At 43.2% G+C, this 26,180-nt stretch overlaps 2 protein-coding genes across 5 annotated transcripts in view; one reads left to right on the top strand and one right to left on the bottom strand.

The window, feature by feature from the left end:
- The window catches only part of LOC142296607 (alkaline phosphatase-like), a 60,912-nt gene that overhangs the window by 7,339 nt on the left and 27,393 nt on the right, over window positions 1-26,180 (bottom strand). The window contains exons 7-9 of the mRNA XM_075340412.1: window positions 19,908-19,977; window positions 14,940-15,074; window positions 1,063-1,254 (exon numbers count right to left, since the gene is read on the bottom strand). Of these exons, the coding sequence (XP_075196527.1) occupies window positions 1,063-1,254; window positions 14,940-15,074; window positions 19,908-19,977 (397 nt within the window). The remainder of the gene's footprint in view (window positions 1-1,062; window positions 1,255-14,939; window positions 15,075-19,907; window positions 19,978-26,180) is intronic.
- LOC142296608 (uncharacterized) overlaps window positions 1-26,180 on the top strand; it is a 173,771-nt gene that overhangs the window by 135,679 nt on the left and 11,912 nt on the right. Inside the window, exon 4 of one of the 4 annotated variants that reach the window (XM_075340415.1) lies at window positions 173-291. The exons of 2 other annotated variants lie outside the window; for them this stretch is intronic. The gene's annotated coding sequence lies outside the window, so the exon portion shown is untranslated. Of the gene's footprint in view, window positions 1-172; window positions 292-15,173; window positions 15,335-26,180 lie in introns of those variants that run through there. One more of the 4 variants, XM_075340417.1, reaches the window with a different exon arrangement.

Here is a 26,180-nt window from a genome sequence, read left to right as displayed (position 1 = left end):
AATTTTATTTTTACTAAGTCGATTTGTGAGTCACTATGATTATGGTGTTACCCAATTTACACCTTTTTACGTTTTCTACTCTTGCACAAGAAAATCACTGAAAAAAAACTAAGCATTTTTTGGGAGGTCATCATATTGTAGAAGCCATAACTTTTTCTTTTTCTGTGTACAGAATTGTATGAGGGCTTGTTTTTTCGTGCAACGAGATGAAGCTTTATTGATGCCATTATGGAATACATACTACTCTTAAATCACTTTTTATTTTTTTGCCAATTTTAACCAAAAGTCCAAGTAAGTATAGTATGTTACACTTTTTTTTTGAACAGCGTTTACCCTACATGATGAAAAATATTCTTGTTTTATAGTAAAATTTATTTTTAATGTGACTACCAAATATATGTCGTTATGGCGGGGAGAAGTAAGAGATGGTGTAGGTATTCACAAATAACCATTTTTTAAATATTAACATTGTGATTTTGGGTTCTTTTATTTTTACATTTTTTAACACTTAAGCATAATTTATTTTATTTTATGTACAATGCCCACAAAGTACTTTGATCACATTGATAATGCATTGTACAACCTAAATTCCAGAGCGAATTTACAGTTTTTGACGCACAGTCTATCAGGCCCAAACACCAGTGGAATATGATGGACAGGAATATATGGTGGATATGGAAATAATTTTTAAATCTCCAATTGCCATATCAACCCATTGGCACCCAGCGACCACTCTCCAAAGGTGTCAATGGGCTGATAAAGGTAGGATCTCTCTCTATCAAACTCCTTACATACTGTGTCACTATTGATAGTGGCATGTGAAGGGTTAATGTGCTGGGATCAGTGCTAACTCCAGTACCAGCACACACAACTGTGTATAACCACCAGTCCCTGCTGCGGATGGGATGTGTACAACTCCTGAGCGCTTGCCATCCCTGAGAAATAATCATACGCTCAGTTGCGGGAAATCCCCGGCAACTGGATTGAATAGTTATGTCAATTTACGGTAACGGCTTAATAACATTCACAAAAATAGTATTTCCAGTGTAAGAAATCGCTCACCCAATATACTGTTACCACGATCTGTGTATCCTCCAAAAGTAAAGACATGAGAGTGATCAGCCGTCACAACAGTCAGGGTTTCAGACTCTGATGTTAACTTCCCAGCAACCTGGATAGCCTTGTCAAATTCAACAGCCTCAGTCAATGAATTCTTTGCATTAGAATCATGGTGTCCATGGTCAATTCTACCACGTAAACAAATAGATAAAACGTTACCATAATAATGCCTGGTTTGTTAAAATATCTTTTGTTTTAGCAAAAATAAATTAATTTGAGATTAATTAAAATGTGAACATTAACTTTTGTTGGTATGTGCAGTGCAGTATTTCTATGATTTTACTCATCTAAAAGTCAGATTGGTTCCAGACGAGCTCCGCTGTTCCTCCACTAGAGATATTTGGCACATCATCAAGATAATTATGTTTAAAGTGTACTCTATGCTTCCGTATAATGAATGGACGTTGTCTAGGCTTCACTCTGTTCTCCTGTGCTCTCATTAGGAGAGGTTCTGGGGAATGAGATGCCACAATAGGGTCTTATCCACTGTACAAAAGATCAATGATTAAAATGGTGTTCTCACTTTGCTTAGTTGTGTAGTACACAACAATAAATGCATTTAAGCATGTAGGCTGCTGCGGACGCATGTGTGTATACCAGGGTACATGATCAAGCAGAGAAGGAGACAACGTGCTTGGCCCACACTACTATGTGAGACTTCAATTCATAGGTCCAACACACATCAGAGATACATGCTTCTTCATCAGGAACTGTAACCAGAGTGCAGTAATACAGAAAAAAATAGGCTTATATAGGTTTGAGATTTGAAATAGAGTGGCAACACACCACATGACATGTCAGAGTTCACATGAGATCGAGTGTCAAAGAAAACACATTCCCTATATATTTGTCATAGCAGAAGAAAGGAAATGTGTTTTCTTTGACACTTGATCTCATGTGGATTCTGACATGTCATATAGTGTGTTGCCGCCCTGTTTCAAATCGCAAACCTATATAAGCCAATTTTTTTCTGTATTACTGCACTGTAGTTACATTTCCCAATGAAGAAGTATAGTAGCTTTGAAACGCGTTGAATAAAGACTGCATTATATACTCTGATGTGTCCTGGACCCTTATATTAAATTCTCGCAGCACGGACCAAGCACGTTCTCTCCTCCGTTTCATCCTGTGCTGTGGTTGGCTCTGCTGTGCCTTCAGATTGGAGCTTGAATACAGAGGTTACAGCAGCACAGCAGAGCTGTATTGAAAGCAGATTAGCAAATGTAAAATTGCGAATGGCACACTATTAATACAAATGGCAAAAGATAAAACCACCATGTGAAGCTCTGCCATATGCCTCAATTGAACTGCATTTGCAGCTTTACCACATTGGCTTATCAGCAGCAGGCAAGCACATCTCAGCTGGGTTGCACCTAACTCCCCTCTTCTTCAGCAATGATTGTTGTGTGGAGGCAGAGCACAGTGCAGAAACGTTGTGCTGATGCCAAGTAACAGATCGATGATGTAAAACCAAACAAAGATTTATTGATTATATGGTAGAAGATAAAATCATTATGACAGCACAGGACCATATTGAATAAAGAAGCAAAGTGTAATTTAAATGTACATTGTAGATTATCCTGATGATGTGCCAAATATACTTGGTAGCGTACTAGTAAAGCCAGGCAGAGCACAGCAGGAAAAGTGCAGGTAGCCGACACAGTGGGGTTTTTTACACCTGTAGTGCAACTAGTCATCCTACGGAAGACGACCTGCCCTTTAATATAGGCCATTTCTGTCGCCCTATGGTTGCAAGTGCATCAGACTGTCCAAGATGGTCTTTCTTTGAACCTGAAACCATTGAACTTCCCCTGATGAACCCCTAATTAAACGTATAAGGGGGAAACGCGTCGGGATACTTCGCTGGATGGTCCCAGCAGATAAGTCATCCCTGCTGGAATTTGTTGTTATTTCTGTCTAGGCTTAGCTTGGTTTGATTACAATTATTAACCTTGCTTTTTTCACGGCTGCGCAGGCTGAATGGTCTGTTCAGCTGGATTATGGTTGCTATATTTATGGCAAGCTTAGTAAATTGATAATATTGACCTGAGACATTTGGCACTATTTAACCTCTTTATTGGTGGTGGGTGTTTTTTTGGCAACTGGCGGGTTGCAGGGAGAGGACAGGGTGAGACGACGAGGAGCGGAAAGGGGAACCCAAAACATTATGGTGCACCTCCGCTGGTAGGTACGCGATAGGGAGGGATAATAACACCCCTTCTATAACAAGTAGCACGTCTACCCCAAAACAACAACTACTATAGTTAATTTATTAATTCTAAATAAGATACCATCACTCATCTCACTAATTGTCTCTACCCTCTTCTGCACTCACTCCACTTGACCGGTCTGTACTGAGTGAACATCTGAGAAGCAATATAGCTTTTTATAATTACTATTTTAATATTGAATATTTAATAAAATCTTTTTAGGAGTTTTTTCTTTTTTTTTTTTGCTTTATTACTCCAGTTTTTCATTGATATTGGTTTATAATAAAGAGTGCCGCTGTGGGAAAAAGCCCTTTAAACTTTAACTTATCCCATAAAAGCTTTACGTGCACTGCACAGGGTATGATTAGGCCTAAGCCACACGGCGAGAAAATTGGTGTGAGTGGAGTGCGATAAAACATCGCATTCCACTCGGACCAATTCTAGCCTGTGTGTCAGCGCACATGAGCGATCATTTTCTCAGCCCTAATCGGACCGAGAAAACAATCGCAGCATGCTGCGATTGTAATGCGAGACTCTTTTCTCTCGCACCCATTCAAGTGAATGGGGCGAGAGAAAAATCGCACTGCACTCGCGGTACACCAGTGTACCGCGCGTGCAGAGCGAGAATCACAATAGCTGGCTACGGAGGAGAGAGGGAGATAAATCCCTCCCTCTCCTCCTGCCAGCCCGCCCCTCTGCAGCACTGGCCCGCCCCTCCTGAGAGCCGGCCTGCCCCCCGCAGCTGAGGTCCGCTCGCACAGTCGGACCGAAGTCGCAGGGATACTAGCATGACACTCGGCTCCTGCTGTGCTGCCAGTGCGAGCCGAGTGTCATGCGAGCATCGCATTAGTGCCCCGTGTAGCCCAGGCCTTATAGTGAGTGCAAAGATTCCATTTGCACCCAAGGCTTGGAGCCTAGGAGAGCACCAAAGGCCCCTATGGCTCAAATGAGAAGGCCAATACTGTTAAAGATCCATGATAGGTGGAGATTTTGCATTGAGGACCACAAAATTCAAATTAGGTAGAATACTTGTTTAAAGTTAAGAAGCAATAAGAAAGGATTTACTTTCTGGTTCGTTGTCTCTGTAATTCAGGGGTGGAAGTGGCATAGTTTCAAATGACATAAAAAACTAAGGTGCTTGTTTGTAATTTATTCATTTTACTTACTTACGGTATATACTCCCATTACGTTCTACAGCACTCTACAGACATTATTATTATCTATAAACTCTGCCCAGCCTCCAGGTTCTGGGAGACATAATATAGGTAGGATTATTTTATTTATTTGATATCTGGTTTACATTTACGGAGTATATAGTTAGGGTATGTTCACACGCAGCATCTTTTTTTTTAACACAAAGCTGCAGCATTGTTGTTCCAAAAATTGCACCAAAAACGCACCGTGGCAAAAACGCATCAAAAACGCAATGCGTTTTTGACATGTTTTTACCGCATTTTGCCTAATGCGTTTTTTTAAGTCAAATCTATTGACTGGAAGGGCTCAAAAATGCTGGAAAAACACAAAAAGAACTGACATGCTGCATCTTCAAAAACGAAGCCAAGATGCAGCCAACAAAAGATGCCCAGTGTGGACAGCAAAATCGAAATCTCATAGACTTTGCTGGGGGAAGGAAATGCATGGATTTAGGTGCTTTGTTGGCTTTGATCTCTATCAGCATCTGGATTGCAGAGAATTTTACTCTGTTTAGTTCTGATAAATATGTAAAGGTATACAATATATACAAATAGACATAAGTATTTGTTAAAAAAATATGCATAGACATTGAATTTTACATCTAAAAGTGTGACCAAGCAAAGCTTCAGACTATTTAAAAGGTAAAAAATGCACTCACCAGATATTTTTGCTGTGCTATGTGCGATTTATTCAATTGTGGAGGTTACATGAGTGGAGAGGGCTGGTGGGGGAGGGAGCACACGTCAAGACGTGTCAAACTTTTTTGACACGTCTTGGCGTGTGCTCCCTCCCCCACCAGCCCTCTCCACTCATGTAACCTTCACGATTGAATAAATCGCACATAGCACAGCAAAAATATCTGGTGAGTGCATTTATATGCACCCCGGAGTTGCGCTGAATTCTGCCTGCTGCACAGGACTGTCATTATTATGTTGGTTATGCTGAGTGCTGAGTAGTGCCCTGAAAATCCCTCTGTTTTCAATCAAAGCTTCAGACTCATAACACCTGTCACATCATGAACTATCTAGGCCAGACCTGGGCAATTAGATTAGAGTTGGAGACGTGGTGCTGCTTTTTCTGCCGTGCATGAACTTTTCAAATGACACACGCGCGCCATACTGACGACATCAGGGCACGCGTGTGTGTCACAGAGAAAGCTGCCGGGCAGGGAACAGAGGACAGATTCCTAAGTTCTGCTGCTACACTGTGCGGAGCTTCAGGATCGGTCCTCTGTTCCCTGCCCGGCAGCTTTCTCTGTGATACACGCGCTCCCTGATGTCAGCAGTACAGCGCGTGTGTGTCATTTGAAAAGTTCCCGCCCGGCAAGAGAAGCGACACCAGCCGGTGCCTGGACAGAGAGCAGCAGCGGCGCAGCCAGGGCCCGTACCCGGGAAGAAACTCAGCGGGGGATCTGTACAGAGGTGCCCGAGGAGGGAGAGGTGAGTGGTCACTAATAACCTGGGGGGGACAATTGCGGGGGTAACTGGTGTAATATTTGGGTGTAGTGATGTGGTATATGGGAATGTAATGATGTAGTTTTACAGGTGCAGTATATAGTGATGTAATGTATTACAGGTGCAGTATATAGTGATGTAATGTATTACAGGGGCAGTATATAGTGATGTAATGTATTACAGGTGCAGTATATAGTGATGTAATGTATTACAGGTGCAGTATATAGTGATGTAATGTATTACAGGGGCAGTATATAGTGATGTAGTGTATTACAGGTGCAGTATATAGTGATGTAGTGTATTACAGGTGCAGTATATAGTGATGTAATGTATTACAGGTGCAGTATATAGTGATGTAATGTATTACAGGTGCAGTATATAGTGATGTAATGTATTACAGGTGCAGTATATAGTGATGTAATGTATTACAGGTGCAGTATATAGTGATGTAATGTATTACAGGTGCAGTATATAGTGATGTAATGTATTACAGGTGCAGTATATAGTGATGTAGTGTATTACAGGTGTAGTATATAGTGATGTAATATATTACAGGTGCAGTATATAGTGATGTCGTTTATTACAATATATATATCTATATATATAATTGCCTTATTCTGTCTGTCTGTCTGTCTGTCTATCTGTCTGTCTTGCTCCAAAATTGTGTCCTTACGGTGACACAAAGCTAATTGGCCGCTGGGCTCGCCATGGCCCCGCCCCCCCCGCACGGATTGGCCGCTCGCCCAGGCTGCGCCCCCACATGGATTGGCCGGCCGCTCGCCCAGGCTCCGCCCCCCCACAGATTGGCCTCTCACCCCGGCACCCTGCAGGCATTGGCAACTCGGCCACGCCCCACCCCCCTCATGCAATGCACGCTAGCTCTGGCCCCGCCCCCCCACGCATTCCCCGAACCGACACGGTCACGGAGCCACGACTACCAGGTGAGTACTGTACCCCTGGGAGCCCACATCAGCGTACGCCGCCAAACCAGCCGACACATACCATCGCATTGCTGGGGCTGGCCGGCGTATGCTGGTGTGGGCTCCCGTGCGAGCGGGAAATGAGATACGCTGGTAACCATGGTAGCATAGTTACCAGCGCATCAAGGTCCTGCAGCGGCGGAAAATACACACACGCACACACATAATAACACACACACACATCAGATCACACTCACTCTCACACACACCTCACACACACATCACATCGCATCCACACATCAAGGTCCTGCAGCGGCGGAAAATACACACACGCACACACATAACAGCACACGCACACACACATCAGATCACACTCACTCTCACACACACCTCACACACACATCACATCGCATCCACATACTCACAACATCCTGGGATATCGCTTGCTTCTCGGCGGCAATACTGTGCTGTGAGCTTCCAGGACCTGCCGGAGGATCACATGGCCAGAAGCATGTGGTATCTCCGGATGTTGTGAGTATGAGCGCGTATGTGCAATATCGTCAATGTGTGTGTGCGTGAGTGTATGCGATCGGGTGTGTGTGAGTGTATGCGATCGGGTGTGTGTGAGTGTATGCGATTGGGTGTGTGTGAGTGTATGCGATCGGGTGTATGTGAGTGTATGCGATCGGGTGTGTGTGAGTGTATGCGATCGGGTGTGTGTGAGTGTATGCGATCGGATCTGTGAGTGTCGGCAGAGGAGCACGGCGTGCTGGAGGAGGCTGGGAGGAGAGAGGCTGATGCTGGGGACCGAAAAGGCTGATGCTGGGAGGAGAGAGGCTGATGCTGGGGGAGGCTGAGGCTGGGGTAGGCTGGGAGGAGAGAGGCTGATGCTGGGAAGAGAGAGGCTGATGCTGGGAGGAGAGAGGCTGATGCTGGGGCAGGCTGAGGCTGGGGGAGGCTGAGGCTGGGGTAGGCTGGGGGGAGAGAGGCTGATGCTGGGGACAGAAAAGGCTGATGCTGGGAGGAGAGAGGCTGATGCTGGGGACAGAGAGGCTGATGCTGGGGACAGAGAGGCTGATGCTGGGAGGAGAGAGGCTGATGCTGTGGACAGAAAAGGCTGATGCTGGGGGAGGCTGATGCTGGGGACAGAGAGGCTGATGCTGGGGACAGAGAGGCTGATGCTGGGGACAGAGAGGCTGATGCTGGGAGGAGAGAGGCTGATGCTGGGAGGAGAGAGGCTGATGCTGCGGGCAGAGAGGCTGATGCTGCGGGTAGAGAGGCTGATGCTGGTGCAGCATGGGGGATGGAGCACGATGGGGGGTGCGCAGCATGGGGGATGGAGCACGTTTGGGAGTGCGCAGCATGGCGGATGGAGCACGTTTGGGAGTGCGCAGCATGGCGGATGGAGCACGTTTGGGAGTGCGCAGCATGGCGGATGGAGCACATTTGGGAGTGCGCAGCATGGCGGATGGAGCACGTTTGGGAGTGCGCAGCATGGTGGATGGAGCACGTTTGGGAGTGCGCAGCATGGCGGATGGAGCACGTTTGGGAGTGCGCAGCATGGGGGATGCAGCACGATGAGGAGTGCGGAGCATGGCGGATGGAGCACGTTTGGGAGTGCGCAGCATGGCGGATGGACCACGCTTGGGAGTGCGCAGCATGGCGGATGGAGCACGTTTGGGAGTGCGCAGCATGGCGGATGGAGCACGTTTGGGAGTGCGCAGCATGGGAGATGGAGCACGATGGGGGGTGCGCAGCATAGGGGATGGAGCACGATGGGGAGAGCGCTGCATGGGGGATGGAGCACAATGGGGAGTGCGGAGTATGGCGGATGGAGCATGTTTAGGAGTGCGCAGCATGGCGGATGGAGCACGTTTGGGAGTGCGCAGCATGGCGGATGGAGCACGTTTGGGAGTGCGCAGCATGGGAGATGGAGCACGATGGGGGGTGCGCAGCATAGGGGATGGAGCACGATGGGGAGTGCGCTGCATGGGGGATGGAGCAATATGGGGAGTGCGCTGCATGGGGGATGGAGCACGTTTGGGAGTGCGCACCTCCCCCCAACACACACACACACACACGCGCGCGCACTGCACAACACACCACACACCACACACACACACACTGGGAACCACAAACAACTGCCCTACACAGACACCCACACATACAGACAACGCTGCACACACACAACACCCAACACACAAACACCGCGGCACACACAAATATATGCACATACCGCACAACACACACATTGCACAAAACATACCTCCCCCAAAACACACCACACACACACAAACCGCGCAACACACACACAACGCTACAGACACACAGCGCTCCACAAATAACGCAACACACGCAACACACATATAGCACCGCTCTCACACCCCGTCACACCCAGACAACACCCAGAACATGTACAGCGCCCTACACAAACACTTGGTAACTACACACAACAACATCTATATATATATATATATATATATATATAACAAAAATCATACATGAACTACACAATACGTAAATTCTAGAATACCCGATGCGTAGAATCGGGCCACCTTCTAGTATATATATATATATATATATATATATATATATATATATATACACACACAGTATTGGGTAGAATTAAGTTAATTATATTAGTCCGGCCCTCTAAAAGGATCCCAAGTTCTCATGCAGCCCCATGATGAGAAATTTAATTGCCCACCCCTGATCTAGGCGATGTTGTGTGTCTGAGGCTCTACTTCATCAGACTTAGCGATAAAGTTCAATATCTATGCATTTTGTTACAAAAAGTTACAATTGTAAAGTTTCATGACGATGTCCATGTTTGTAAAGTGCTGGGAGATGGAAGGCGTTTTTTTTTATATACACTAGTGATCAAAAGTTTGGACACACCTGTTCATGTATTGGTTTTCCTTGTTCTTATTAGAATGTGCACATTGTACATTTAGACAAAACACACAAAATACGGAAACAAGGAGTAAAAAACTATGATTGAAACAAACTAGGATGTCAGATAAACCTTAGACTCTCAAGGTAGCCTCATTTTACTTTGATGACAGCTTTACATGCCTGTGACATTCTCTGAAGCAGCTTTACACCGATGTCACCTGGAACAACTTTCAGTGAACAGGTTTCCTAGTCAAGAGTTTATTTGGAGGATCACCTGCCCTCAGAAAGTGGTTCCGACCACCATCAGGTGTGTTTTGCAGAGGCAGTGCTGAAACACAGTTCCATACAGTGTTGAGCCCCATTACACCACTATTTTAAGCTAGAATATGCAATAACTACAAGTAAAGTCCACCATTATTTTAAGAAAAGAGTCAGTCATGAAAATTACTAGAACTTTAAAGGTATCTTTAAGTGCAGTCATGAAACCCATTAATCGCTATGATGAAACTGGCTTTAATGAGGACTGCTGCCACTAGAAAGGAATACCAAGAATTACCTCTGGTGCAGAGGATACCTGCATCAGAAACCACAAATTGACAGCACCTTAGATAACAAGTTTCATAAATGTTGCAAATACATCAAATAGCAGACACATCTGATCATCAACTGTCCAGCGAATACTGCGAGAAGAGGCCTTTATGGTTAAATTGCTGCTAAGAAGCCACTTCTAAAGCCTGCTTTACACGTTGCAATTAGTTGTACAATCGCATTTGCGATGTGACACGCCCAGGTTGCATACGGGATCTTATGAGATTGCACGTAGGTCGTTCATTTGCTGTCACACGTGCGTTAGTAGTCTATATTAAATTGATCAATTTTATGTGCGATCCTTTAGATCATGTGTTTTGTGACGTATGCATTGGGCACCTTTTTTTTTTTTTTTATTTATTGACTTGCCAAGCGTGTGTAATGTGTAGAGATGCGTTTTTACTATGTCATCTGCCATTCAGCTCTGCTACATGGCCGCTGACAGCAGACACAGACAGCCATGTAGCAGCGGTGAATGGTAGTTGACAGCAGACACAGACAGAGCCGCACTGTCAGAATGCACTCGGGTGAACCTCACCCGACTTCATAGTCATGCTGCGGCTCTGTCTGTGTCGCGCCCTGATTAGCGGTCACCTGTGAAGGATTCACCGGTGACCGCTAAACTCCTGAGTAACTGAATTGAACAGCCCTCTCTCATATACTCACCGATACCCGATCCCCGGCGCTGCACGGCATTCACACTGCTCCGGCGGCTTTTAGTATTTTGAAAAAGCCGGCCGCCCATTAAACAATCTCGTATTCCCTGCTTTCCCCGCCCACCGGCGCCTATGATTGGTTACAGTGAGACACGCCCCCACGCTGAGTGACAGGTGTTACACTGCACCCAATCACAGCAGCCGGTGGGCGTGTCTATACTGTGTAATGAAATAAATAATTAAATAATTTAAAAAAACGGCGTGCGGTCCCCCCCAATTTTAAAACCAGCCAGATAAAGCCATACGGCTGAAGGCTGGTATTCTCAGGATGGGGAGCTCCACGTTATGGGGAGCCCCCCAGCCTAGCAATATCAGCCAACAGCCGCCCAGAATTGCCGCATACATTATATGCGACAGTTCTAGGAGTGTACCTGGCTCTTCCCGATTTGCCCTGGTGCGTTGGCAAATCGGGGTAATAAGGAGTTATTGGCAGCCCATAGCTGCCAATAAATCCTAGATTAATCATGTCAGGCGTCTATGAGACACCTTCCATGATTAATCTGTAAATTACAGTAAATAAACACACACACCCGAAAAAATCCTTTATTAGAAATAAAAAACACAAACATATACCCTGGTTAACCACTTTAATCAGCCCAAAAAAGCCCTCCATGTCCGGCGTAATCCAGGATGGTCCAGCGTCGCTTCCAGCGCTGCTGCATGGAGGTGACAGGAGCTGCAGAATACACCGCCGCTCCGGTCAGCTTCACACAGCAACTGAAGACAGCCGCGCGATCAGCTGAGCTGTCACTGAGGTTACCCGCGGCCACCGCTGGATCCAGTGACAGCGGGTAACCTCAGTGACAGATCAGCTGATCGCGCGGCTGTCTTCAGTTGCTGTGTTAAGCTGACCGGAGCGGCTATGTATTCTGCAGCTCCTGTCACCTCCATGCAGCAGCGCTGGAAGTGACGCTGGAGCATCCTGGATTCCGCCGGACATGGAGGGCTTTTTGGGGCTGATTAAAGTGGTTAACCAGGGTATATGTTTGTGTTTTTTATTTCTAATAAATGATTTTTTCAGCTGTGTGTGTTTATTTACTGTAATTTACAGATTAATCATGGAAGGTGTCTCATAGACGCCTGACATGATTAATCTAGGACTTATTGGCAGCTATGGGCTGCCAATAACTCCTTATTACCCCGATTTGCCAACGCACCAGGGCAAATCGGGAAGAGCCGGGTACAGTCCCAGAACTGTCGCATCTAATGTATGCGGCAATTCTGGGCGGCTGTTGGCTGATATTGTTAGGCTGGGGAGCTCCCCATAACGTGGAGCTCCCCATCCTGAGAATACCAGCCTTCAGCCGTATGGGTTTATCTGGCTGGTTTTAAAATTGGGGGGGACCGCACGCCGTTTTTTTAAATTATTTAATTATTTATTTCACTACACAGTATAGACACGCCCACCGGCTGCTGTGATTGGGTGCAGTGAGACACCTGTCACTCAGCGTGGGGGCGTGTCTCACTGTAACCAATCATAGGCGCCGGTGGGCGGGGATAGCAGGGAATACGAGATTGTTTAATGGGCGGCCGGCTTTTTCAAAACAGTAAAAGCCGCCGGAGCAGTGTGAACGCCGTGCAGCGCCGGGGATCGGTGAGTATATGAGAGAGGGGGATAGACTGACATGGACAGAGAGTGAGGGACAGAGATAGTGACCGACTGACAGAGATTAGTGAATGACAGACATTGTGAAGCGCTTCAGAACGCAGCTTATCAGCTGCGCTCTGAGGCGGACCTTTTTTAAGCTGCGGTGCAGAGCGCACACCTGCACACATAGCATCAGACACCAAAATCGTATGAGGGATGTCACACGTTACAATTGACTAGGTTCGTGCAACAAAACGCTCAATTCTAGACAAAGATACGATGTGTTTGTGATCAACGGTTTTGCGTTCAATCCTGATCGCACATAGATGTCACACGCAGATACCTCACAAACGATGCCGGATGTGCGTCACTTACAACTTGACCCCAACGACGGATTGTGAGATATATTGAAGCGTGTGTAGCGGGCTTAAGGACTGCAAACAAATAGAAGAGTATTGTTTGAGCCAATCAATATTATAACTGGACATTAATTCAGTAAATATTTGTACTGTGGTCTGATAATTCAAATTTGAGATTTTGTGCACCAACTGCTAAGTTTTTGTGAGACACAGAAAAGTTGGTTTCTACATCTGTGGTGCTTATTGTGAAGCATTGAGTAGGAGGTATGTTGATGTCGGGATGTTTAGCTGGTGATATTGATGCTGATTTATTCCAAATTTCAGGCACTCTTAAGGCCCCGTCACACTAAGCAACATCGCTAGCAACATCGCTGCTAACGAACAACTTTTGTGACGTTGCTAGCGATGTTGCTGTGTGTGACATCCAGCAACAACCTGGCCCCTGCTGTGAGGTCGTTGGTTGTTGCTGAATGTCCTGGGCCACTTTTTAGTTGTTGCTGTCCCGCTGTGAAGCACAGATCGCTGTGTGTGACAGCGAGACAGCAACAACTAAATGTGCAGGCAGCAGGAGCCGGCTTCTGCGGAGGCTGGTAACCAATGTAAACATCGGGTAACCAAGAAGCCCTGTCCTTGGTTACCCGATATTTACCTTTGATACCAGCCTCCGCCGCTCTCACTGTCAGTGCCGGCTCCTGCTCTGTGCACATGTAGCTGCAGGACACATCGGGTTAATTAACCCGATGTGTGCTGTAACTAGGAGAGCAAGGAGCCAGCGCTAAGCATTGTGCGCTGCTCCCTGCTCTGTGCACATTTAGCTGCAGCACACATCGGGTAATTAACCCCATGTGTGCTGTAGCTAGGAGAGCAAGGAGCCAGTGCTAAACGGTGTGCGCTGCTCCCTGCTCTGTGCACATTTAGCTGCATCACACATCGGGTAATTAACCCCATGTGTGCTGTAGCTAGGAGAGCAGGGAGCCAGCGCTCAGTGTGCGCTGCTCCCTGCTCTGTGCACGTGTAGCTGCGTGAGCTGGTAACCAAGGTAAATATCAGGTTGGTTACCCGATCTTTACCTTAGTTACCAAGCGCAGCATCTTCCACGCGGCGCTGGGGGCTGGTCACTGGTTGCTGGTGAGCTCACCAGCAACTCGTGTAGCGACGCTCCAGCGATCCCTGCCAGGTCAGGTTGCTGGTGGGATCGCTGGAGCGTCGCAGTGTGACATCTCACCAGCAACCTCCTAGCAACTTACCAGCGATCCCTATCGTTGTTGGGATCGCTGGTAAGTTGTTTAGTGTGACTGGACCTTTACACAGCGTGGCTACCACAACATTTTACAATGAATGTGATCCCATCTGGTTTGTGCATAGTGAGACTATTATTTGTGCTGCAATAGTCTCAATGTAAAGACTACATGACCATGAAGAAGACTAATAATGTGCAGTATCAGATAACATGGCCTGTATAATCATTATACTTCTAACCCAATTGAGTGGCTTGGGATGAGTTGGAACATAGAGTGAAACAGCCAACAAGTACTGAGCATCTCTGGCAACGTCTTCAAAAATAACCAAAACCATTGCATGAACAGGTGAGTCCAACTTTTAGACCTGCACTGTAGAAGTTGATGACTTTTACAAAATATATAGCTTTGGGGTATGTGGATGGATAGATAGATAGATAGATAGATAGATAGATAGATAGATAGATAGCTACTCGTAGATAGATAGATAGATAGATAGATAGAGAGAGAGAGAGAGAGAGAGAGATATTCCACCAAAGCTGTTTATAAATTCAACATTTTAGATTTAGTTGAAAGTTTGAAAAGTATTCTGAAACCTCTGGAATCCATCGCTCATCGCATCCAATATTTGTAATGCCACAAAGTAAAATATACTTATCTTCTACAAATAGGAAAAACCCTTTTGGATTCTTGCTTAGAATCTTAATGGCCTTCTCTGTCATTTCTGCAAGGGTTGGGTCCATTGTATGGTCTCGGTTTAACTCATACTTCATATCTTTTGGTTCAAACAGACCTAAACAGTTAAAATAAACAGAATAATAGATAAGTTTACAATGATAAGTTGGTATCTAAATCTCAAATGAGAGAATGTTATTTTTTGTTTGCCAGAAGAGAAACAGTAAGTGGAGTCTGTGCTATTGATGGAGATACAAAAGAATTGTCCAAGATACAAAGTTGACTTGATGCAGTTTTATTATCTATGCATTTCAAAGTCTTCAGACTTCTTCATCAGGCTATAACCACCTACAAAAGTACATGACTCCTTTGAAAAAGGTCTGTGCGAAATGTGCGTCTATTGGTGTTGTTTTACCTGTTCTCTGTGTATTCTGCACATTTTTTTTAATTTTAAGATGATCATAATAATTTTTAGAATATGTTATCATAAAATTTGGTTATCTTTCATCGTTTTCTGTGTGGTACACAAACATAAATACATACAGTGCCTTGCAAAAGTATTTGGCTCCCTTGAATTTTTTGAATTTTTCAACCTTTTCCCACATTTTAGGCTTCAAACATAAAGATAAAAAATGATACTGTTATGGTGAAGAATTAACAACAGGTGGGACACAATTGTGAAGTTGAATGAAATTTATTGCTTATTTTAAACTTTTTAAAAAAATAATAAACTGAAAATTTGGGCGTGCAATATTATTCGTTGCCTTTACTTTCAGTGCAGCAAACTCACTCCAGAAGTTCATTGAGAATCTCTAAGTGATCCAATGTTGTCCTAAATGACTGATGATGATGATAAATATAAGCCACCTGTGTGTAATCAAGTCTCCGTATAAATGCACCTGCTCTGTGATAGTCTCAGTGTTTTGTTTAAAGCACAGATAGCATCATGAGGACCAAGGAACACAACAGGCAGGTCCGTGATACTGTTGTGGAGAAATGTAAAGCCGGATTTGGTTACAAAAACATTTCCACAACTTTAAACATCCCAAGGAGCACTCTGCAAGCGATCATATTGAAATGGAAGGAGATCATACCACTGCAAATCTACCAAGACCCGGCTCTCCATCCAAACTTTCATCTCAAACAAGGAGAAGACTGATCAGAGATGCAACCAAGAGACCCATGACCACTCTGGATGAACTGCAGAGATCTACAGCTAAGGTGGGAGAGTCTGTGACAACAATCAGTCGTACACTGCACAAATCTGGCCTTTATGGAAGAGTGGCAAGGAGACAGCCATTTCTCAAAGATATCCATAAAATGTGTAGCTTAAAGTTTACCACAAGCCACCTGGGAGACACACCAAACATGTGGAAGAAGGTGCTTTGGTCAGATAAAACCAAAATCAAACTATTTTGGTACAATGCCAAATGATATTTTTGGCGTAAAAGCAACACAGCTCATCACCCTGAACATACCATCCCCACTGTCAAACATGGTGGTTCGCAGCATCATGGTTTGGGCCTGCTTTTCTTCAGCAGCAACAGGGAAGATGGTTAAAATTGATGAGAAGATGGATGGAGCCAAATACCGGACCATTCTTGAAGAAAACCTGTTGGAGTCTGCAAAAGACCTGAGACTAGGACGGAGATTTGTCTTCCAACAAGACAATGATCCCAAACATAAAGCAAAATCTACAATGGAATGGTTCACAAATAAACATATCCAGGTGTTAGAATGGCCAAGTCAAAGTCCAGACCTGAATCCAATCGAGAATCTGTGGAAAGAGCTGAAAACTGGTGTTCACAAACACTCTCCATCCAACCTCACTCAGCTCAAGCAATTTGCAAAGGAAGAATAGGCAAGAATTTCAGTCTCTCGATGTGCAAAACTGATACAGACATACCCTAAACGACTTGCAGCTGTAATCGCAGCAAAAGGTGGCGCTACAAATTATTAACTTAAAGGGGATGAATAATATTGTATACCCCACTTTTCAGTTATTTATTTTAAAAAAAAGTTTAAAATAAGCAATACATTTCATTCAACTTCACAATTCTGTCCCATTTGTTGTTGATTCTTCACCATAACATTAAAATTTGTATCTTTATGTTTGAAGTCTGAAATGTGGGAATAGGTTGAAAAATTCAAGGGAGCCGAATACTTTCGCAAGGCACTGTAACTTCATAGGGACTGGCTTAAATAGGAAACACATTCAAATAAAGGCACCAAAGAGAAACACAAGGAGTGTCATAGACTCATCAATTTGTCATGATCAATAAAGCCCATCACAGAATGGGGAAAAACAGGGAGCGAGAATTAAGACTGATGAGCAAGCCCTAAACCACTTGAGTGCTTGGTATTTGAATCAAGCAGGTCGAATACTCAGACAGGCTCAACTCGTGTAACGAGTATAATGGAGGTCAATGAGGAACTCGAACATTTTTCCTTAAATCCTTAAAACAGACAGGGAAGCCAGAGAGAGAGGGAGAGAGAAAAAATTGAGTGAATGCTAGGCAGGGACTCAAGCATGTCGAGCATCCACGCAATACTCGATCGAGTACTTAGGGTCTCAAGCACCCCAATGCTTGATCGAGTATAGAGCAGTGCACGCGCGCTCATCACTAGGAATTAAGCAAAAAGGAAATACATCTCGACATAAGGTGAAAAAAGAAAAAGGACAAGGTAAGAAGAAGGAAACAAAAATAAATTGTGTTCAAGTGACAAAGTATTGTGAGAAATTATGTGTAGAAAAAATAAAAAATGTATAAAAATAAAATTTAGAACTAGTGTGGCCTCAGAAGGAGTGTGACTGTGCTGGTGGGTAGGAACACAGTGAGCCAAAAAGGGACATGTGTTGTTGCATAGATGAATGAGACAGAAGAGATAAAATATAAATATATGGAAAGTGAGTATATTAGCAAAAAATAAATATATAAGAAGAATGGACAAAAAAACTAAAGAAATAATAACACAAAATGAAAAAATTAAAGGGTGAGAGCCAGCATGGTCACAAAGAGTGTGTTGTGCATGGAACATGGTGAGTCACAAAAAAAGCACGTATGATTATATAATAAAATGAGACAGAACAATAAATTATACATATCTTAGACAAAAAAAATTCAGAGCATATAAAAAATACTAGAGGACAGAAGTAAAGGACAAGATGCCCTATGAATTTTCATTGTGGCATAAATTAAAAAAACAAAGATCATATATACAAATGTAAAAGGCGTGAAAGATAATAGACCGCATTGAACATATATATGTCTATAAAAATATACCTAAAATACTGTATAGATTTTAAAACGTTAGATTAAAATATGTATAAAATGTTATATAGTTGTAATCATTTTTTGTTTGGCATGTCAATTATGAAGAGACTTAAACTACAAATGTAGTTGTGTTAAAAGAAGATTTTAAATTTATACTGACAAGCAAAAGGGTAACAATGTTTTTAACTTTCAAGCTCCATATCTCACTATCCTCTACTATCCATGAACATGAAACTACCTTCATTTTATAGACAATAATGTTGGCTATTTCATAAATAAAATTGACTTGCAACAATTTAGCCTTTGATTTGTTATGCAGATTCTTGTCATGTCACTGCATTGTTACTGTTTTGTTTTTAAAAATCTACTTTTTAATTTGCATTATTTTGTTACTATTTTGTCCACCTTTGGCTTTCAACACTTCCTAAATCCTTCTGGACATGCTCTCAATCAGATTGTAGCATGTTTCAACAAAAATCTGATCTCAGGCTTTTTCTAAACGTTCCTAGGGCTGGAGTATAGTGGTCGACAGCTTTTTCTTCAACTCTACCCAGAAGTAAAGAAGAAAAGTAATCCCGGCACATTCTCTAGATTAAAAAGTAGTTTTCTTTATTCCAAGTTACGTTAAAACATAGTGCAAGGTCATCAACCATTCCTGGCCATGATGAGTTTCCACCATTCACAGAAAGGTCCAGACCTGACAAACGTCTTTTATAAGCCATGCATTTGTATATCTCCCCCATAACCTTTAGGTTGTTCTGTACCCCTTGCCATACAGAAGAGAGTGACAAAGAAAATTGTTCCTTCCCAGAAACCCCTTAACACTCATTTCTATTAACAGCACAGAACTGAGGGTGAAAGCCATATGCACCCAAAACTGGTGACCTACTAGTGGACTCATTGTATCAATTGATTAATGCAAACTCAGCCAAGGATAGGTAACATGCCCAATCGTTCTGATTACCATACACAAAACACGTAAGGTATGTCTCTAGACTTTCATTCACATGTTCTGTCTGACCGTTAGATTGAGAATGGAGTTTCGAAGGAAAGGAAAGATGTACCTGTGGATAAGAACAAAACGCTTTCCAAAATTTTGAAACAAACTGGGTACCCAGAATAAGTATGAGCTATAGCTAGCATAGGGAGAAGTGAGGAGCAGATTTTTATAGCAGAATAGAGTGGCTGTAGCTGAGGTTACAAATACCTGTTAGATCCCTGCAGGATGGAAACGAACCTTAACCCCCTCTGTACCAGATGGAATTAAATACACTGTAATGCAGCATAAGTGATGAGCAGTTACTAAAGCGGATGTGCAATCAACAATGACCTTCTCATCTCGATCCCCCCAAGATCACATCAGGCCATGATACACTCATGACACACACTGAGCTATTAGGAAATGTGAGAACAGGTTGTAGTTTGGAGAGTACGGTAAGAAAAAGATTTTTTCCACCACCAGTAGCAAAACAGTAACAATGCAGTGACATCACAAGAATCTGCATAACAAATCATATGCTAAGTCGTGGCAAGACAAATTTATGTATGAAATAGCCAAGATGATGGTCTACAAAATGAAGGTAGTCTGATATTTGAAGCTGTAGTGGATGGTGAGATATGGAGCCTGAAAGTCAAAGGCCCTCTTAATTATTATAGTTATTAATAAAGAGTCTTACCGATAAGATAATCAGTGTTGCTTTCAAGTACAGCTTCAAACTGCGCTTTGTTCCAGACATATGTGGAACCCTGCAAAAAAAAAGAAACAAGAAAGAAATGTAGTTCAAAATTATTGGAAAATATGTTAAGCAGTTATTCCTCTTTAAAAAAAAAATCAAACAAGCCATCTCACCTTTGCAGATACATGCACAAACCAATTTTTACACACAATATAGTTCCAAATAATTCAGGAAAAAATCCAGCACTGCTGTAAGATAAAACATCTGAGATTTATTTAGGACAGCAATCTACCTCAAGTGTGTAGCGTGTTACTTCCATTGCATTTTTAAAAGATTTCCTATTCTTAAGCCCACTTTACACGTTGCAATTAGTTGTACAATCGCATTTGCGATGTGACACGCCCAGGTTGCATACGGGATCTATGAGATTTCACGTTGGTCGTTCATTTGCTGTCACACGAGCGTTAGTAGTCTATGTTAAATTGGTCAATTTTGTGTGCGATCCTTTAGATCATGTGTTCTGTGACGTATGCATTGAGCACCTTTTTTTTTTTTTATTTATTGACTTGCCAAGCGTGTGTAATGTGTAGGGATGCGTTTTTACTATGTCATCTGCCATTCAGCTCTGCTACATGGCCGCTGACAGCAGACACAGACAGCCATGTAGCAGAGCTGAATGGCAGATGACAGCAGACACAGACAGAGCCGCACTGTCAGAATGAACTCGGGTGAAATTCACCCGACTTCATTGTGATGCTGCGGCTCTGTCTGTGTCGCGTCCTGATTAGCGGTCACCAGTGAAGACTCACCGGTGACCGCTAATCTCCTGAGTAACTGAAGTTAGCAGCCCTCTCTCATATACTCACCAATCCCCGATCCCCGGCGCTGCACGGCGTTCTCACTGCTCCGGCGGCTTTTACTGTTTTGAAAAAGCCGGCCGCCCATTAAACAATTTCGTATTCCCTGCTATCCCCGCCCACCGGCGCCTATGATTGGTTACAGTGAGACACGCCCCCACTCTGAGTGACAGGTGTCACACTGCACCCAATCACAGCATCCGGTGGGCGTGTCTATACTGTGTAGTGAAATAAATAATTAAATAATTAAAAAAAACGGCGTGCGGTTCCCCCCATTTTTAAAACCAGCCAGATAAAGCCATACGGCTGAAGGCTGGTATTCTCAGGATGGGGAGCTCCACGTTATGGGGAGCCCCCCACCCTAACAATATCAGCCAACAGCCGCCCAGAATTGCCGCATACATTATATGCGGCAGTTCTGGGACTGTACCCGGCTCTTCCCGATTTACCCTGGTGCGTTGGCAAATCGGGGTAATAAGGAGTTATTGGCAGCCCATAGCTGCCAATAAGTCCTAGATTAATCATGTCAGGCGTCTATGAGACACCCTCCATGATTAATCTGTAAGTTACAGTAAATAAACACACACACCAGAAAAAAATCCTTTATTAGAAATAAAAACACACACATATACCCTGGTTCACCACTTTAATCAGTCCCAAAAAGCCCTCTTTGTCCGGCGTAATCCAGGATGGTCCAGCGTCGCTTCCACCGCAGCTGCATGGAGGTGACCGGAGCCGCAGCAGACACCGCCGCTCAGGTCACCTCCACACAGCTAATGAAGGCAGCCGCGTGATCAGCTGCTGTCACTGAGGTTACCCGCTGTCACTGGATCCAGCGGTGGATGCAGCGGTGGCCGCGGGTAACCTCAGTGACAGCAGCTGATCGCACGGCTGTCTTCATTTGCTGCATGGAGGTGACCGGAGCGGCTGTGTCTGCTGCGGCTCCGGTCACCTCCATGCAGCTGCGGTGGAAGCGACGCTGGACCATCCTGGATTACGCCGGACAAGGAGGGCTTTTTGAGGCTGATTAAAGTGGTGAACCAGGGAATATGTGTGTGTTTTTATTTCTAATAAAGGATTTTTTCGGGTGTGTGTTTATTTACTGTAACTTACAGATTAATCATGGAAGGTGTCTCATAGACGCCTGACATGATTAATCTAGGACTTATTGGCGGCTATGGGCTGCCAATAACTCCTTATTACCCCGATTTGCCAACGCACCAGGGTAAATCGGGAAGAGCCGGGTACAGTCCCAGAACTGTCGCATATAATGTATGCGGCAATTCTGGGCGGCTGTTGGCTGATATTGTTAGGCTGGGGGGCTCCCCATAACGTGGAGCTCCCCATCCTGAGAATACCAGCCTTCAGCCGTATGGCTTTATCTGGCTGGTTTTAAAAATGGGGGGAACCGCACGCCGTTTTTTTTAATTATTTAATTATTTATTTCACTACACAGTATAGACACGCCCACCGGCTGCTGTGATTGGGTGCAGTGTGACACCTGTCACTCAGAGTGGGGGCGTGTCTCACTGTAACCAATCATAGGCGCTGGTGGGCGGGGAAAGCAGGGAATACGAAATTGTTTAATGGGCGGCCGGCTTTTTCAAAACAGTAAAAGCCGCTGGAGCAGTGTGAATGCCGTGCAGCGCCAGGGATCGGGGATCGGTGAGTATATGAGAGAGGGGGATAGACTGACATGGACTGAGAGTGAGGGACAGAGATAGTGACGGACTGACAGAGATTAGTGCATGACAGACATTGTGAGGCGCTTCAGAACGCAGCTTTTCAGCTGCGCTCTGAAGCAGACCTTTTTTAAGCTGCGGTGCAGAGCGCACACCTGCGCACATAGCATCAGACAACAAAATCGTATGAGGGATGTCACACGTTACAATTGACTAGGTTCGTGCAACAAAACGCTCAATTCTAGAGAATGATACGATGTGTTTGCGATCAACGGTTTTGCGTTCAATCCTGATCGCATGTAGGTTTCACACGCAGATACCTCACAAACGATGCCGGATGTGCGTCACTTACAACTTGACCCCAACGACGGATTGTGAGATATATTGAAGCGTGTGTAGCGGGCTTTAGTCATAGCTAAGTTTACAGCTTTGATTGTACTATTTTACCGATTAACAATGGGGACTTTTCTAGGTACCCATGTGCCTAATGGATTAGATAAAATTACTATTACTGGCAGCCATGGATGTAGTCGCCGGGTCTCCCCTCTGGGACACTAGTGCAGGATGCAATGTTGGACCAGTTACTGTTGTGCTTGCACTGAATGGAACATTTGGGGAGTAAAAGTTAAAACTAGTTTTACGTGGTGAAGTGGACTTTGAGTGGTGCTGTGGGAGGGGGCCAGAAGGGTGTGATTGATGATTAAACAGGGAGAGAGAGAGGCAAGCGGGTATGGAACTATGATGCGGAGCGACACGGCTGATGGAGGAGACTTTTCTATTAGACTGAGGTATTATTGCATAATTTAAACTTTTGTCTATCTGTGGAACCATGTTGTTTGTAGGCTCAATTTATATAACTGGTCTAAGAATCCTTTTTTCTTTTTTTTTTTATATACAGAGGAAGAACCTGATTTATAGGCAACATATGTTTTTTCAATGTACGCTTTTACTAGTTATATAAGATGCAATATATTTTCTCTGTATTGATTCTTAGTTGTTTAATAAAAAAAGATCTGATTTAAAAAAAAAATACTATTACTAATTACAATTACTAATCAGTAAGTGAAAAATAAAACAAAAAAACACAGAAAAAAAAGTTATTTGAAATAAAATACAAAAAACACCCTCTTTCTCCAATTTATTAGCCCCAAAAGCACCCAGTTCTGATGTAATCCACACATAGTCCCATGATGATTCCAGCTCTGCTACATACATACTGAAGGCACAGTGTGCAGGCACAAAACATGTTCGAATGCTGTGGGTTTAAGCAGAGACTGTGCCTCAGCAATGAGCGGTGATGTCACTCAGTTTTTTTGTGGTCACAACGATTCCAGTTCTGCTACATACTGAAGGCACAGTGTATGGGCACAGAACATGTCCGCATGTTGTGGGCTTAAGGCAGAGACTGTGCCTCATGAATGAGAGGTGATGTCACTTAGTTTATTTTTGGTCACAACTGGGGGTTCGCATGGTACCCCAGCTTTGACCACAGGTAAACTGACCTCAGGTGACCTCATTTAACTCATTGACCTGCATCAGATTTCTACATCGAATTTGCATCTTCTTGCAGAAAATCGCACCAGTCAAAACTGTTTTTGTGTGTTTTTTTTTGTCAAGAGATGCAGATTTGGTGCTGAAATTTATACACCATATTCCTGCACCAAATTTGCATCTCCTGGCAAAAAATCGCAACAAAACCACATGTGTTTTGAGTGGATGAATGCATGTCTACAGTGCAATGAAGCATGGTGGAGGCAGTATGATGGTTTGAGGCTGTTTCTTAGCAGGAATAACTGAGACTTTAGTCACGATGGAGGGAATTATGAGCAGTTCAAAATTTACAAATCAAGTAGATTTACCATGTATCTGGATCTACATCACTGGATTTATATCACTGATCGCGGTAGATCTCCTTGTGTCTATATTTTTTCAACTCATATTGGCTGATTACCCACATAACCAGCTTTCTACAAGTATCTCAGATAAAACTCCTTCCCTCCCCCATCCATTTTTGTTTAAGTAATTAAATCAAAACTTTCAGGCCTCTACTACAAAGATGAAGGTGAAGAGGAATTTCACCTTTAACAACAGCTATAAGCCTAAGCATACCTCTAAATCAACATAAAATGGTTTTGCAGAAGAATAGCAAAGTTTTGGAATGGTCCAGCCAAAGCCCAGACCTGAATCCAATTGAGAATCTGTGTGTGGACATGAAGAGGGCTGTACACAGTAATGCCCCATCAATCTGATAGATTTGAAGCTCCGGCTTGTGAAACATTAATTGATTCTGTAGAAAATTAGTTTTCCTCTCCATGTACTGACATTGAGGAAATTGTATAACCACAGAAACTTCTCATCCCTTGATCAGTAGACATTACAATCCCTTTTAAATAGCAAATACATTATTACTAAATCTGCTAATAAGATAGGAGCCATTGTTGTCATGGACAGGATGCATTATGTGAATTATATTCTTAATCAACTCGATGATACTATGGTATATAAGAGATGTATGCAAAATCCATTCCATCAATTGACTTCTAAAATTGCACAGAGATTGGAAGAACAATTGACAGCCAGGACCATGTACACTGATTTTCACCACCCAGTTATATCGGTTTTATTTACTCTACCAAAAATCCATGAAAGATTAGAAAAATAACCTGGCCAACCAATAGTTCCATCTACTGATTTGTTACTCTCTCCTCTATCAATCTTCCTGAATAAAATTTTGACACCTCTAGTTAAAAATACTAAATTATTTTTACATGACACCAGTTCTTTGTTTGGGATTGGATCTAATTTGGGATGTATCAATAAAGAAGCCATTCTAGTCGCATTTGACATCAATAATCTCTATGCATCTACTCCACATTACAAATGTCTTGAACCTGTTAAAATTCTTCAAACTACATCATATCATGACCCAGCTGTGATAAAACTATTCAAGGATTTATTGACACTTGTTTTCACTGAGAATTATTCATGTTGTAAGATACCTCTTACCTCTAAAGGCAAGGTACCGCCATGGGTTCCAATGCTGCCCCTCCGAATAAAAAAATTGCTACATGACATCTTTTGAAGACTCCATCATATATCCCACTAACCGTTTTCAAATAAACTGTTTACTTTGTAAGAGATATATAGATAATTAGTTTTGCATATGAGGGGCTCCTTGAATTAATTGATTCAATTATTTATTTTTTTAATTCTCTACTTTTACCATACATCGTCATATAAATCATATTGATTTTCTTTATTTATTTTTATATATATATATATATATATATATATATATATATATATATATATATATACGTATATCTTATCCAAAGACCAACAGGTTGATTCACTACCAATTTAAACATTAACACAAATTATCGCAATGAATTACCACACTTTGTCAGCTGCTATTCTACAGCTATAAAAAACTACCCCTTTTTCCCAATTCCAACAAGTAAGATGAATAGTAACTGATGAATCTACTTGTTTCACACGTGTTCACAAAATGTTAAAATATTTATAGGCAAAAGATACCCCCATGGAGTTCTTAATTGTTGATTATAATCCATTCCTTCACCACAGAGAGCAAGACAGTGTCATATCCCATTTTTATGTACATTTCATCCATTTACTGACAGGTTAAGGTCATTTGCTGAATTCAGTGGTTGAACAAAAATGATTGCATAAAAATATGAGGAACTAAAGCATTTTTTACACTAAATCCATTCATT

The sequence above is a fragment of the Anomaloglossus baeobatrachus genome, chromosome 3 (genome assembly GCF_048569485.1).
Source record: "Anomaloglossus baeobatrachus isolate aAnoBae1 chromosome 3, aAnoBae1.hap1, whole genome shotgun sequence".
Lineage (NCBI taxonomy): Eukaryota > Metazoa > Chordata > Amphibia > Anura > Aromobatidae > Anomaloglossus > Anomaloglossus baeobatrachus.
Note: the sequence above shows the minus strand (reverse complement) of the source record. Positions and strands in the feature narration are given on the sequence as shown.